Consider the following 16,500-nt stretch of genomic DNA (forward strand, 5'->3'; position numbering starts at 1 on the left):
AGGTGAGAACTATACCTAGAAATAACCACCTGGTGTATAGTCCTAATAGAACAAAACCTGAATATCCAGTGCAAAACTCATCATTCCTCTTGCATAAACTATACTACCATTCTAGTTGATAATACGAATGAATAAACCATTCAACACAACTTTTCAGTCAACAATAGCATACGGGTTGTCTAACAATATCACAAAGGAAAACCGCCATCAAGTCCATAAAAGAGTACTCTGCATATCCGAAATCACAAAACTCCAGCACAAATCTAATCTCAGAATCAATCTACAAACTCCAAAAATCGTGATGCTCTCTTCATCTGTTTATTGCAGTCAGTATAATGTAGGTGCAACCTCTTGGATAAAAAGAATATGGTTACTGAACTTGTCCTTTTGACTATAAACCCAGTTGTTCAAGGCGTCTTTACAGGAACTTTATCTGGGTATACGATCTCATAGAAGAATTCGGTCATATCCTGTACTTGTAATGAATCCAGGAGAGCATTCCCTGCCTGCAGCTTGTTTTAGGTTCAGCTGAATGAGTTACCTGAATGTCAATCAAGTATGGGATTAGTTGGTAATGAAATCTAACGGCTAGTAGCATACTCTAAAGTGAGCCGATTCAATACCAAACGGGACTGCCTTTGGGCAGGAACTACTTAATATTTTGCAGATTTCCTTTAAAAGGGAATTAAACTGGATTCTAAAGCAAGACTGAAATTATCGAGTTGCCAAAGCCGATGATACTTTTTTTTGAAAAAGACCAAAGCCGATGATACTTGTTGGAAGCAATATTCAATTATACAGTTTCAGAGTTCAAGGTTAGCATTTTGCATCAGATAACTGGTGTTACATCATTAAGTCCTTTCAGGCTGTGTAGCACAAGAACAGAAAGTTTGCAAAACCGACTCAAGTTCTTCGCTCTCTTATTTAGCTTCCCCGTGACAGCATTTCTACCCACCAAACTACTTCGCAATACTACAGTTTGAACAGGTGAAAGTAAAAATGGTTGACCAGTAGCAATTCCAGGCTGCAGTATCACATTGCTATAAAGAAACGAAAGAAAGTGAAAAGAAGAGGGGAAAAAGTAGACATTTTAAATATGAAATCAATTAAGAGGATGAAATAAATAAAGAAAAAAGAAAATGTCTTCCATGCAACTAGTCCACACTCATGCCTTGTTGCTACATCACAGCCCTACAGCCTACACAGTGTCAAAATTTGGACACCATAACTTATCTGAGGAATGCATTGATGCTAAGAAACTTAACAAAGAAAAGGAAAACAGAAAAGAAAAGAATGGAATGCTACCTTAATAATATGTATAGAACAGCCGAAGCTTGATACTATTTCAAGAAATCGAACTCTGTTTCACCACAAAATCATCAGCAGAATAATAGTCAGCTATGAGCCGGTACATGTATGAAGGATTATGTCCACCCCTGAAACAGCAAGAGAGAATAGGCCCAATTTTTAAAAATAAAAAGGGAGAATAGAAAAGAAAACAAACTAATAAAATATCACCTAACCAGTGTTGCAAATACTGTTATATGATTCCATATTGCCATAAAGGGAACATGTTAAGAATTAAAATATACAACAACAACAACAACCCAGTATAATCCCACTAGTGGGGTCTGGGGAGGGTAGTGCGTACGCAGACCTTACCCCTACCCTGGGGTAGAGAGGCTGTTTCCGATAGATCCTCGGTTCCCTCCCTCCAAGAACTCCCCACCTTGCTCTTGGGGTGACTCGAACTCACAACCTCTTGGTTGGAAGTGGAGGGTGCTCACCAATAGAGCAACCCACTATATTTTAAGAATTAAAATATAAGAAGGTAAAATATTTCATACACCTATTAGTTTGTACTGTCAATTAATCAGACAGATTTCCCAGGTATATTTCTTCTTGTTTTTAAGTAGATTGAGTTATAAATTTATCTCATGCATATTAAGATTGGGTTACATCACCATCAATTAGCATTCACCAAGGAGTAACATTACACGAAGAGATACATTCACAAAAAAACTAATAGTAAGGGGAACTTACGTGTCTGTTATAAACAAACTAACAAGATTTGGTGGCACGTAATCAAATGCAGGATTAACAACATGAAGTAGAGGGGAACCAGAGCTGCTCCCAAAGTCCAGGCAATCCGAGAATTCTCCAAAATCCAGCAGCTCAGCTGGTGACTTCAATTCATTTAGCAAGACTTCAGGATTGTGCGGATACAAAGGACACAACTGTTGCACAAACAAGTCGTTAAACAAATGATTCTCAGTTGAAGTAGATGCAGTGAAAAGATATTTGACCTTAAGAAAAAAGTTCACCAATATTTATGGTCTTTCCTTCCATCAACTACAAGAATGTCAAGAAATCACTACTAAGTAGTAATTTAGTATTTTAACATAACCCATGTCTTACAGTGATAGCGTGACTTGTTTATCTGCCTTCTTCATACTTCATGCACTCAGGTTCCAATTTATAAGTCTTGTTTATTTTGTCCATGTCAATAGGTATGCAATTTTCTTCAAATCTAAATACCACAATATGATGCTTCAAATCTATGATATATTTCTTTCGAGATGGAAGTTTTATGGTTCTTACTACTTTGCAAGGTTTCAGTGAGCATTTGTAAAATTTATGGCTCTTTATGGTAGTTGAATACAAAACCAGTTTCCTTTCCCCATAAAACTTCATGTCTCAGGTTCCAGTTTCATCTTATTAATCGCGACACAACTTGTGAGATATATTCATTATCTTTCTGGACTGGACTATCATAATCCCCAAGAACAACCATAGTTGCTGCTGGCCTACCATGACATACATAGAGTAGTTCTTTAATCATCACTGTTAATCACGCTATGGGCCTGGAAATTAATAGTGGCATGACTCGAACATTAAATTTATGCTTATGTTAGAGGTCCTAAGGTAGTGAGGATTGAGGAGCCAAGATGTGGCATGGTAGTATTATAGTTGATACTTGGTAGTGGAGGAGACTGAGCGGCAGTGACTATGATGGAAGAATATCAAAGTAAGAATATTCTCATACTGACTAGGATGGAGGATTAAGATCATTAATCCTACTGTCCCGGTGACTTCATTTAGCTAGAAAATAGAGCCCACTCCTTTTCGAGTTTCCCACTGGATGCCGAGCAATTAGGTGGATAATAAAGTACAAAATTTGGAAGCCAAAATGTGTCAACTAATATTAAGTGTCCCCTAGTAGCTCTGGAACCAATCTTACTTCAACTGAATAAGGTGGTATGCATTCAAGCCTCAGTTCAATGCGAGTTGATTAAGATTCACTAGTTGTTCAAGCTTGACTGTGAATATAGTGGATACTGAATAGGCTTGGCTTGAATTGCAAGCTCAGCACTAATCTGAGCATTTGGCCTGAACTAGAGCTCAAACCATTGGTTTTATACAAATTTCCTTCTAAACGGGGAAAAGAAAACTACAAAAAGAGGACCATTTGTGACACAACAAAGAATAAAAACAAAGAATTGCAAAAGAACAAGTTCACAAACAATTTTTAAGAACAGGAAATAAATCAACCAATCCTGAAGGTTGAGAATTGTAAAAGTGGATTTTGCATTTCTAGTTTAATCATTAATGAGAATTTCTACAAAAGCAATGTAGTAACATTTGAGCATTCCATTTCTCAAGTACTTCCTTCTTCCCATTTGGTTGGAATCAAAGAAAAATGACGACTTCCTAAATTGGTAATGTTTACCAATCTCAGAAAGTCTCAAGTAATGTATATGAGTGTTGCATTTTATTATTTTGAGTTTGATGTGACATCCTTATACTCTTTTCACAACTTTCCACCATTGTGTAAATGTATATATTCTAAGCACAAATGTTATAACTCATTCAAATTATTCTCTTCAACTCTGTGAAGGTCAAGTAATACCTTGTCTTAAAGCAAGCATTAACAGATTCGACCTCAAGCGATCCATTTGCAGCTCTGCTGACTGAGTATTCTTAGGTCTGATGGTGTTTCCATAGTTGCAATAAATTCTAGTCCATGTGTCAATTTCAATCTTAAGCTCTTTTAAGAAGACTACGGATAAATGTCTTTGAGTTGAACCTGTGTTCTGAGGACCCTAGCAAAGGTGGATTTCCCTCTTCTTTATCTTTGTCACCTTTAATGTCCATTTGTAGTTGACAGTTTTGCACCTTTCTAATTGTACACTAAGAAAATCTGGTTCAATCTCTCAGGTATTCTACTACAGGCTAAGCTAAGCAATTGTTTTGATCCATCAGTAGCAAGCAACCCTGTTACCAACTGATATGACCTTACCAGAACCTATTCCTTCCCACTGTCTCAGAAAAATCTAACATAGATTGTAAGTTTACAAGGAGTGTAACAGGGTTGCAGTGTCCTATGGTCATTCAACATCTTAAATTATGGTCATTCAACATCTTAAATGAGCCATGCCACATCTTCTAAGAGAATAAGCAAAGAAAATATATACTCCGTCGTCCCAGTTTATGTGATGCACTTTCTTTTTTAGTCTATCCCAAAAAGAATGATATCTTTCTATCTTAAGAAACAATTTAAATTTAAACTTCTCATTTTACCCTTAATGGGATGATTTATAGCCACACAAATATATATGGGTTGTTTTCTATCACAAGTTCCAAAAGTCTTTCTTTCTTTTTTAACTTTTGAGTACTTATTATCACTTTTGTAGACAAGAAAGAGTGTTGGCCCATTGGTTTAGTTGAGTCTTAAGCTAGAAGAGGTCTAGGGTTCTATTCTACTTAACCACAATTTTTTACAATAGGAGGCTCGCACAATATCTGCCAAAAAGAAAGTCCAAGTTGAGGTTCAAACCTCCGACCTCTATAAGCAAAACTATGCGCTTAACCAGCAAGCCATGAAGCATTCTTTGTCAAGCGGTGTCATTTCTGTTTTATCTATTCATTTTAGCATAGTGTTTATCTATATTTAGTAAAAATTTCCAACAGCGTGCATCCGCCTCTGTCAATAGGAAATTAAACAAAATAATGACAAATAGTCATAGGGAAATTATATTTAACATGTGTTAGTTCTCCCAATCAACTGATGAGTAAATTCACTTTCCATTATTTATCTCATGAAAGTCAATCGCACGAGTCAAACCCCGAAAAATTAGAAAAATAATTACATCAGAAAATAGAAGACATAAATCTTAGTCAAAAGGTCAAGGAAGGATACAAACACTAAACAAAGAACAGAAACATATAAAGCAGATGAGAGGGGAAACGAAACTGGATGAATGTCACCAAAATGCAAAATTGCATTTACTGATCTGCTCATTCGCATCCTTTTGCATAGGCAACACTGTTAAATAGTGAACATTAACCTTTTTTTAGGACACTCCAGCTGCCGAAATGATCTCTTCAAAGTTTTTCTAAGAAATGCTCTCAACCTTTTATTGATACAAAATCAAAGCAAGACAACTACTTTCCGTTCTGCCTTAGTCTAATTATAGCACTTCATGGTCCCAATGATGCTTTTGACCAGTGAAGGCACTTCTCATGCTTATTAGTTATTTCCAAGTAAGGTCCTACTTAAATCAAATACTTCTTATCCATCAAAATTCAGAGGCAAAACCAGAGGGCTAATACTGCAGTATCAAAAACACATTCTAGGCTACAAGGACTGCACAGAAGATTGCAATATTTACACAATCTACACAGAAGAATGAAGGGAGGATCCATACAGCCGACCCTAACTTGTTTTTGGGACTGAGGTGTAATTGTTGTTGTTATATGGAATTAGCTCTTTAATTTAGCTCTTTAATTCTTAAATAAGACTAGGAAGGGTAAAATACATTTATTTCCTGAAGGTAGAGACCAGTGCCTTAGTGATGCTAAAATACCTTGTGAGTGCCTGCAAGAACAACAAAAGGAACAGCATGCCTTTGAGCTGCTAGAGCCACCATGTTCATTCCAACAGGTGCAATAACCCCACCATTGGCCATGACAGCGTGGGCTCCAACAACAACCTTTTCATAGGAAATATCAGAATTCAGGTAAAAGGACTAGGGCCTCATAATTAAATGTAAGAAGTCACAGCACAGACATACCATGTTGACTCTTGAGATCATTGCAAAAATAGCAGAATCAGTGATCACTGTGGTCTGTAGGCCCCTTGCAACCAATTCTTTTGCAAGGGCATGCCCCTGATACCTTAAGTAAAACCAAGGAGGAACAATCAAACTAGTAGAAGGAGCAGAATTTCTTTTTAAAAAAAAGAAAGGAAATTACGGAAACTATACAGTATTACAACACTTAACCATAAAAAATAAGCCACTTCTACAACCTTGGGGCACCCTCAGCCACAAAAACCCGGAAAGATCTCTTCTTTTCCTTTGCAGCACAGAGAAATTCCATCACTGTTCTTGAATTGCCTAAAGTTAAGATTACCTCACTGGAATAAAGTAGGAAGGGACAACAATTAATAGGCGAAGAAAGAGTTGGAACGCATGTAACTGGATCAGAGGAAAAACATCAAACATCGATACTTTTCAAATCAGTAGACAACTACTAGAAATAGCAAACAACTTTTCAAGAAAACTATATACTGCATTTGAAAATAACTTTGAAGTGATAGTAGGGCTCCCTTTATGTGTCAGTCCTATGCTTTTAGTTTGCAGGACTGATGTATAGGGGCTACCATAGACCATCATAGTTCTAAATAGCCACTACTAATATGATCCCCGGGTAGCGGGGAGATAATGGGTTGAAATTGCTTCCATTTTCATGATAAATGAAAATATTGTTACTAAAGCAAATCTCACAAATTGGTTTCTGACAATTTAATTGACAGTCCTACACGAATAGGTTTATACTCGATATAAAATAACATATCCAAGTGGCAGGCTTAACATAAGACACTGGCTAAAGTTTTTTTTTTTGATTTTGCACCGGGTGTCCGAGTCTCTTTGAGCCCCGACTAATCCCGGGGGTGCACTGGCCCTCGGCAAGGAGTTTTCCGCAAGTGCACCACGGTTAATTCAGGTTTTACCCAGTCCGATGGCCCTCAGAAATTGTTTGCACCCAGTGGGTTTCGAACTTGAGACCTTGAAAGGGAGCAAACCCCAAGGCTCAAGTCAATTGCCACCAGGCCAACCCCTGAGGGTTACACTGGCTAAAGTTTTATCAGAAGGTCATTATAAATAAAAAATCAGTAGAAGGTTATTACATTGTAATTGGATAACTAATGTTTTGAGAAAGAATTTATACTTGTCCCCCTCATTTTAATGCCCCCACTTGGGTAACAAACCCACGCTATGCGATTGGATAAGTAAATATGAACTTGACAGGTCAAAAAAACAAGGAAAGAAAGATAAATACACAAAGATACTAGTGTTGCACCAAATAATGGTGATTGTTTCTGGTTGCAACCAAATGCAAGGCAAAAACCAAGAATGCTGAACAATGAAGACTTCACATATCGAACATTTTGAGCAGGTTCTGCTTGTCATTCCTATAGATCAATAACCATAGATAACTGACAAGAGCATGGCAGTTATCAATAAACCTCAAAGGCTCAAACAAAGATAAAAGTTCATTTACTTGATGCATTATAACAACCAGTTTAAAATAAATTTTAGTTCCCAGATTTTAGGCGTTTATTATATAAACCCTTTGGAAATGGAAGGACAGCCTTCAAGCAATGAGCTGTGACCCGCGAAGTACTTTTCAGTTTTCACTGATTTTATTACGCGTTAGTCCATTGAGCTGACCCCAACTAGCTGGGGATTGAGTTATAGTTGTTGATGTTGGTAGTTCCGAGCTTGCCTTAGTTATATATAAATAGGCCTCCTCCACCAAAGCTAACAACGCCATGCAACTTATGCACTTGTGGTGCTAAAACTTTTCATTTCTTAGTGGTTTTTCAAAATTCAGGAATCACATGCAATGGTAAAAATTGCTTCCTCACATGGATGTGAAACAAGTATAAGAAAGTAACCTGATCACTATACGCAATAGAACCTTGAATATAGGGTCACAAAAGACTAGGCTGACCTGCACACAGAGAGGATTGGCTGTTTTACTGTTAAATCCTATGATAGAATACCGAACAGAACTGAAAGGTTTACTCAATGGCCATGAAGAGGAAATAAGAGGAAAGCACCATCTGTGTATTTTGCTCCAAATGCTTTACACAAAGCATGTTTAAATCAAGTAAACTTACAGCAGATGAGCAGTAAATGCTATTTATGTGAAGGTGCTCTAGAAGCCTCGGAACACTTGTTACTGCAGTGTCCAATGTCTTGGCAGATCTGAGATCTTTCACTAGCCTATTAAATATTAACTGGGTGATGTCTAGCAATCTTATGGAAGCAATAAGCAACGGAAGAAATTGGAAGATAAGGAAGCAGCTATACATTTTTATGGAAATAACATTCCTCTATAAATAGTTTGGATAATCAGGAAAGGAAGAAATTTTGGATGTCTTGATGGGAAAGCACCTCAAGTATAAATCAGATGCTTACGACTTTGGCTTTCTAGTGTAACATGAACAATGTAGATCATTTTGATATTCTTGGACTTTATTGTAAAGAAAGACGCAATATAGCCTACCCCAACTAAATTGGATTGAGACGTAGTTATTGCTATTGTTATTGTTGTATAGTAGAAAGAAGCAATAGTCTCTCGTGCCGTACAAATTCCAGCACTTCTGTGGTGCTGCTTTTGTCAACAAAATTACTCATCAAAGAGGAAAAAAAGGAAAAAAACCTTGAATAACGGATGGCTGTTAAAACTGATTGCCAATTTGAAAATTAAGTTGAATGTCAATGAAATTTCATGGCAAAAACTAGCAAAGATCCACAACCATCAAGATGCAAGACAACTTATCATACCCAACCAGATCTAAGGCCACACCAAATATCATAAATATGAAGGGAAAATAAAACTGATAGCAAAATAACAAAGAGGGAGAAGGCAGATACTTGTGATGAATATGCTCTACTGCTTGTTCAGCAATCTGTTCATGGCAAGTAGCAATATCTTGAATAAGTTCATTAACAGCCTCGATGATATTATGCTTTAGTTTCCTGCTCGCAGTATTCTTATCAGCAGCTGCAAGGAAAATGTGAAACAAGTCACAACCTGACAAGACTCATTTCTTCTAATCCCAGTACCAATAGTTCACCATTCCTAGAACAACATGAAGTGTTTAAATGCATTCACAGCACCAGCCCAATCACAACAGCTGGTGGCCTCATGGTAATTTGCTAACTCACTTATTAGTCAAATGTGTTAAAGATCCTCAATCAGTTTTATGTCAATATCTAACTTATCCCATTAAAATTGTTTTACATCATGATCTATAGACTGCTTACATTTGCTTTTCCCTTCAGAATCACCACCAGAAGAAGATGTATGAGGTGCAGCTGTTGATTGTGGGATGTCTTCAAGGAGGGTCTGCAAGGAAGGTGGTCTCAAGGTGCTTCTAGAAGCAGCAGCCACAGCTGCGGCAGATAAATCTGGATGATCATCTTGCTTGAAGTCATCTTCATCATCACTTCCAGCCAATACAGCCAACCCACCAACAGCAGCAGCGGTCAAAGACACATCCTCTTCCCTTATAATGTGTAGAACTCGCCTAACAATGTTACCGACGGCGAGCTCTGGGATGAAGTTCACACGATATCACCAAAAGTTAAATTAGCAAAAGAAAAAAAAAGGACATCTAGAAGAAGAAACATGAAAAATAAACTCCTCCAGGATAAGAAATTGAAATATTAACTACATTAATTTCTAACTAGCAATCATAAGCCCTTCGATCAAAATATTAGCAGATTTATTCAATATGATCCTTGTCCTTTTTCTTCTCTTTTGAAAGGAAACACTCACCCTAACTATTGGTAATAACTACAGTCTAGGTATCAGCTGCTCTCATAAGAATTCTAGTTCCCAGAGTAAGTAATCCTGGAATTCTTTAATAGATTTTCCAAAATATATTTACTCTCTCACTTCACCTGATAATATTAGTTGATCTGTGTCTGGGTATTTTTTTGGGCAAAAGATGTTGAGCTAAATAAAGTTTGTAAATAATCTCCTAACATACTATTTACATCATACTGAATATTGCACAAAAAGTTAATGAAAAAAAATGTTCTTTCAGATTTTCAGGTATGCAGAGGGAGATGACAGTGCAGTGAATCCAGGAGGAACTTGCAGCAGTTAGAGAGTGAGAGGTAGCTGAATTCTAGAATCTACTGGAAATGCCCTAAAACAATCTACCACAAACTAGCCAAGAATGAAGGAGCTGAGCGACAAGGAGAGATGGACTACTAGCTTCAACGGTAACAGGGTAACTGGTTTTCTCACTACATCCCAGATTCTTACTTTTTAGATTATCTCCTGTTATCAATTTTTCAGTTATCAAACCACTTTCAACTTATCCCAAACAAAAAGAAATTATCAAATTGTGGGATTATATGAAGCAGAATGGCTGCTAATAATTCATATATTTAATCCCAGTAAGCAGGATCGAGACTTAGTTGATCTAGTCATTGATATAATAACAAACATATAAATTCAAAAGATTTCTAAAGAGCACAACACACGCTCAATGTTTAATTGTGTGAACCACCTCATTTAAAAGTTTAATTCATTTGAAAGGTGACACTTTTATTTATTTATTTTTCTTCTTCAACAGACATCCTTGTGTGAGTTTGATTATTTTTCTTGGACCAACACGTGCAACTATTTATAAGCAATGGTGAAACTCTGAACGCAAAACCTATCGTGATCTAATACCATATTGAATTGTGTGAACCTCCTCATCCGAAAACCTTAAACTGTTTGATACGTGACACTTTTATTAATTAATAATTTTAGTTTTCAATTCTTCAAATGCACCTCAAGAGCAGTAACGGAAAGGATAAAAAGGAGAAGTAAAAGTTTATACCTACTGGATTGGCAGCAATCAACTTCTCCCCAATAGTTCTGATTGCGTCAATGAGTGCCGCAGCCTGGTTAGTGTGAGGAAGTCTCTGCTGCGATATGCACGAGCGTAGCACTTCCGCTGTCAATTTTGCTGTTGCCTTTGAACCCTCGATTTTCCTATTCAATACATACCAGAAAAAGTTTATTATCACACACACACACAGAGAGAGAGAGAGAGAGAGAGGAATACCGTTTCTTAAGCTTGATTATGAAGTCATTCACTAGGGTATTCATGTCTGGCATATTCTTGTTCAATTTACACCTAAAATTACAGAAACAAAAACATTGATTTCGAAACAAAAAAAGTGTAAGTAATTCGAGAATTATGGATAATCAAAGTAATTACAGCAGAAGAGTACCGTTTACTGATGTGATTGGAGCTCGGGGATTGTGCTCGGCAGTGGCCTGAGAGAGGGGTGTCCGTGTTGTAGAGTAATCTGTTTTCTTTTTGGTTTATAGATTGAAGTAGTGAATTGGTGTTTGCCTACTTGCCTTACCAATTTGGATCCAAATGCCGGACAAATTGACGTACAAGCACTGGTGCACGTTGTACAATAGCTCTGTTGCGTGCATTTAGAAATTTACAGAAGGGAAAAAAAATAATTACGAATGGAGACCTTTAGTTCAGAATGGAGAGTTTTTGTCCATCCCATTGTATGCCGTAGTGCTACAATATTTAGATTGCAAAACAAGGGATATTTACAATATTTACATGAAAACAAAAAGATATTTTAGCGCACAAAGCACCACGCAGTGTCCCGGATGAATCAATACTCCAAGGGTTGTGACGTAGATAACATACTCCAATACAAACATTAGTGATTGCTTTCACGGTTCGAACCCTTGACATATATGTCACATACAGGGCGGATGCACCTTGGTGTAAGCGGTGTCATCCGATACCGCTTCGCCGAAAAAATTTACTAAATATGTATAAATTATTAATATGTGTAAAATATATCTTATTAAATAAGAAGAAATGACACTACTTTGCACATATATCTTGTTAGCTCTCCTGGTCACCCTTTTTTTTTTTTTTAAAGGAGAGTTCATGGGCTGCCGAGTTAAACTGAGTAAGATTTTGTATGCATTTTCTGTTTTAAACTATGGTTTATAGATGTTGGGCATATTTCGATATGTGTTGATGTTACTTTACCCGTGTTTTAACCGCTTTTTGATGCTATTTGATCTTTAAAATGCCCAATATGGTTTAATTATTGATTTTATGACTAATTGAGTTGTGTGTGATGATTTAAGGTGTTTGGAGTGCAAAAATATGAAGAAAAGGTACTCTAGCCAGAGGAAGAGGGGTTGGATGCGTCGCATCCAATCTAGAAAAAAATAATATCAGATTTCGTGCACCCTTAGCAGTGAAGTTGGCCCATAGCATCGGCCTTAGCATCCGCACCTGGGCAAAGCTGAGAAGTAGAGGACGAGGTGGATGCGTCGCATCCACCCTCGCATGCGAAGCTGAGAAATGGAGGACGAGGTGGATGCGTCGCATCCACCTTAGCATCAATCCCTGAAGCCGATTTGGACTAGGAATAGGAGAACTTTGGCCCACGACTTTTGTACGCAATATATAAGCCAAAAACGCTTCCTTTAGGTCATCCAACATATTGAAGAGAGAAAAAAAAAAAAAGCCACAACAAAGCTTGAAAACCACGGAATTCGTCTTGAGTTCTTATTCTCTCTTTCTTTTATTGATTCTTATGCACTCTTGTGAATTTTTGATGATTGCCTGAATATGAGTGGCTAAGAACCCTATTATTCTAGGGTCATGAGTATACATGAATGTTGATGTTTGAAGTTTAATTTGACGAAGTTGATTTAATTCTGTTTTTAATTATTTTGCTGAGTAGCTAACAGTGAAATACTATCTAGAGTTGAACTCGAAAGTGGGAACTCTAGATTGCATATAGAATTAAATAGAGCAAGTTCTTAAACTCGGGCATCGGGGAACGATTCGCAATTAGGATAGACATATACCTAATTGCCTTACTCGGTTGCAATACAGGAATTGTAAATGCGTTTTTGTTAATCTTAATTCCATAGACATATAGGTATTAAGTTAGCTTGAATAGGCGAGTAAGGACTCGACAGATTCTTCTGAGTAATATCAACCCTGTGAATCAACAATCCAGATAAATCAATTAGTTATTTTAAACTAAGAATGCACATGATTTGTTAGATAACCCGTGACCCTGGAATATTATATCCTATTGATTGTTATTCAAAACTATTTAAGTGTTGTGGTTGATTCCTAGTATTTCATTACTTGATAGTCTTTAGATAGTAATTCAGAAAATTATCTATTTTGTCAGAAATCTTTTGAATCAATAAGGCATTTGAGTTAGAATCAGTCGAAAGTTAATCATAGGTATTCGTGGGAACAATACTCTACTCATTACTCTATTACTTGATGACCACGTATACTTGCGTGAGTGTGCGTTTGGTCCCAACAAGTTTTTGGCGCCGTTGCCGGGGACCTAGAAATTAGCTACTTGACTGAGTTAAGCTTTTATTACTTATTTGTTCAAGTTTTAATTTTCAGTTTGCCTTGTTTGTGTTAACGTAGGCTCTTCTCTTGAATGCGGAGGAGTAGAAGTGCAAACAACCTACTTCCTTTTGATCTAGAAATTAAACGAACACTTCATAGAGTGAGAAAGGAAGTCGAAGCTAAAACGAGAATAGAAAGGGAGTTGGACATCGTAGTTCAACCACAGCCAATAGAGATGGCAGGTAATGAAGAGCGTCCGGTGATAGAAGCCGCAAGGCCCAATCTTGCTAATATGACTCAGGCTATCGTGAAGCCTGACATCACGGGGCATTTTGAACTCAAACAGTACATGGTACAGCTGATTCAATCCACAGGACAATATGTGGGTCTATCTCATGAAGACCTGCAGAGGCACATTCAGAACTTCTTGAAAATTACGGACACTTACAATTATCCGAACGTTTCCAAGGACTATGTTAGGCTGACATTATTTCCCTTTTCACTGTTGGGGAAAGCTAAGGAATGGTTGCAAAAGAAGCCCGCAAACTCAATCCACACTTGGGATGATTTAGCAAGGAAATTGCTAATCAAGTTTTTCCCTACTAAGAAGACAAAATCGATGAGGAGCCAAATTCTTGGGTTCCAACAACGGGATGGCGAGACACTTCGTCAAGCTTGGGAAAGATACAAGAAGCTACTCAAAGATTGCCCGCATCATTGTCAGACTGATGAGGTATTGGGTCACACTTTTGTTGATGGGCTAGACGAGGCATCAAAGATGAATCTGGATTCAGCTTGTGGGGGTAGTTGCATGGCGAGGCCGTACAGTGAAATTCAACTCTTGCTAAACAACTTCACAGCTAATGATCATAATTGGCAAGGAGATGGGGATGCAAGAAGAGCAATTAAACAGAAGTCAGCCGGATTGATTGAGCTTGATGACTTCTCAGCCATGAGAGCAGATATTGCAAAGCTGGCAAATTAGATGAACCGAATAACAACACAACAAACGCAACATGTACGACAGATGTCTATTTGTTGCAAAATATGTGGTGATAGTCATATGAGTGACATGTGGCCCACGAATCCTGAATCTATATACTATGTGGGGCAACAAAACAGAGGTCCTATGAATCAACATGCACAATATGGGAACACTTACAATCCAAATTGGAGGAATCATCATAACTTCTCATGGGGCGGAAATCAACAGGATCAGAATCAGTATAGGCCTCAAGGAAATTTTAATCAGCCTCAGAAGCCACCCCAACAAATAGAAGAGAGTACGAATTACTTGCTAAAAAAGTTGTTGCTAGACAATCAACAACTCAGGACCGATTTCAGAAATCTTGAGAGGCAAATGGGGCAGTTAGCAGCAAATCAAAATACTAGACCTACAGGCTCTCTTCCCAGTGATACAGAGAAGAACCCTCAAGTTAATGCAGTTACACTTAGAAACGGGAGGGAACTAGAGGAAGTGCCAAAGAAGAGAAAGGACAAACCTATACCTGAGGGGGAGCTGACCCCTAAGGCAATACACGAGTCAAAGAAAAATGATGCAAGTTCAGAGCCAGTGGAGGCTGTAAGGCCACCACCACCTTTCCCCCAGAGATTGCAGAAAAAGAATGACGATCAAAGGTTCAACAAATTTCTCTCTATGCTGAGTCAGGTTCAATTAAATATTCCATTGGTGGATGTACTTCGTGAAATTCCAAAGTATGCTAAGTACATAAAAGATATAGTGGCTCACAAGAGTAAATTGACTGAGTTCGAGGCAGTTGCACTTACTGAGGAGTGCACTTCAAGGGTCCAAAACAAGCTTCCCCAAAAGCTTAAGGATCCTGGCAGCTTCACTATCCCAGTCCGAATCGGTAATAGTGATGTGGGTCGTGCTCTTTGTGATTTGGGGGGCAAACATAAATCTAATGCCCTTGTCCTTGTTTAAGCAATTGGGATTGGGAGCTCCAAGACCAACCACTGTGATGTTGCAATTAGCTGATAGGTCCATAGCCTACTCGGAAGGAGTGATTGAAGATGTGCTGCTGCAAATTGGGAAATTTTTCTTCCCAGCTGACTTCATTATTCTAGATTTTGAGGCTGATGAACAAGTTCCAATCATATTGGGACGACCTCTCTTGGCTACTTGTGATGCAATAATTAAAGTGAGAGAGGGAAAAATGATTATGAGGGTGGACAACGAGGAAGCAGTCTTTAATGTCTACAAAGCAATCCAACCTCTCTAGAAAAAACACTCATAGTGTTCGATAGCTTGACGATTGATGATGAGGTTGAGAAGATGATGCATATCCTAGATACATCATGTGCTTACATACAAAGAATACACCCGTTTGAGCCTCTGAATAAGTCAAGCGGGCATCCTCCAAAGCCGTCAATTGAAGAAGCTCCAAAACTGGAGCTTAAACCCCTACCCCCTCACCTTCAATATGCTTATTTGGGTAGTTCTGACACTTTACCTGTTATTGTTTCTTCTCACTTGTCTAAATTGCAGGAAGAAAAGATATTGAGAGTGCTACATGAGCACAAGCGAGCAATTGGGTAGACAATGTCTGACATTAAAGGCATTAGTCCAGCTTTCTACATGCACAAAATCCTCATGGAGGACGGACACAAGCCAAGTGTAGAGCATCAACGCCGACTAAATCCAATCATGAAAGAAGTGGTAAGAAAAGAAGTGATTAAGTGGCTTGATGCAGGTATTGTATTTCCAATCTCTGATAGCAAATGGGTAAGCCCCGTTCAATGTGTGCCAAAGAAAGGGGGGATGACTTGTAGTAGTTAATGAAAATAATGACTTAATTCCTACAAGAACTGTCACTGGATGGAGAATTTGCATAGATTATAGAAAATTAAACAATGCCACCCGGAAAGACCACTTTCCCCTTCCCTTTATTGACCAAATGCTTGATAGGTTAGCTGGCCAGGAATACTACTATTTTCTAGATGGTTATTCGGGATATAATCAGATTGCTATAGCCCCAGAGGACCAAGAGAAAACTACATTTACGTGTCCTTATGGCACATATGCA

General features: G+C 37.9%; 1 protein-coding gene across 2 annotated transcripts; it reads right to left on the reverse strand.

Annotated features, from left to right (window-relative positions):
* Nucleotides 1-89: 89 nt before the first annotated feature.
* Nucleotides 90-11,627, reverse strand: LOC107762934 (translation initiation factor eIF-2B subunit beta-like). Of its 2 annotated transcripts, none has more exons than XM_016581325.2 (11): nucleotides 11,313-11,627; nucleotides 11,144-11,215; nucleotides 10,916-11,070; nucleotides 9,342-9,629; nucleotides 8,949-9,078; nucleotides 6,311-6,418; nucleotides 6,075-6,177; nucleotides 5,868-5,993; nucleotides 2,044-2,237; nucleotides 1,306-1,436; nucleotides 90-1,198 (listed from the first exon to the last, which is right to left on the reverse strand). In XM_016581325.2, exons 2-10 carry the CDS (start codon nucleotides 11,194-11,196, stop codon nucleotides 1,346-1,348), a joined length of 1,248 nt encoding a protein of 415 aa, XP_016436811.2. In that variant the 5' UTR covers nucleotides 11,197-11,215; nucleotides 11,313-11,627; the 3' UTR covers nucleotides 90-1,198; nucleotides 1,306-1,345.
* Nucleotides 11,628-16,500: the final 4,873 nt, after the last annotated feature.

This window comes from Nicotiana tabacum, chromosome 13, assembly GCF_000715075.1.
Source record: "Nicotiana tabacum cultivar K326 chromosome 13, ASM71507v2, whole genome shotgun sequence".
NCBI classification, from domain to species: Eukaryota; Viridiplantae; Streptophyta; class Magnoliopsida; order Solanales; family Solanaceae; genus Nicotiana; species Nicotiana tabacum.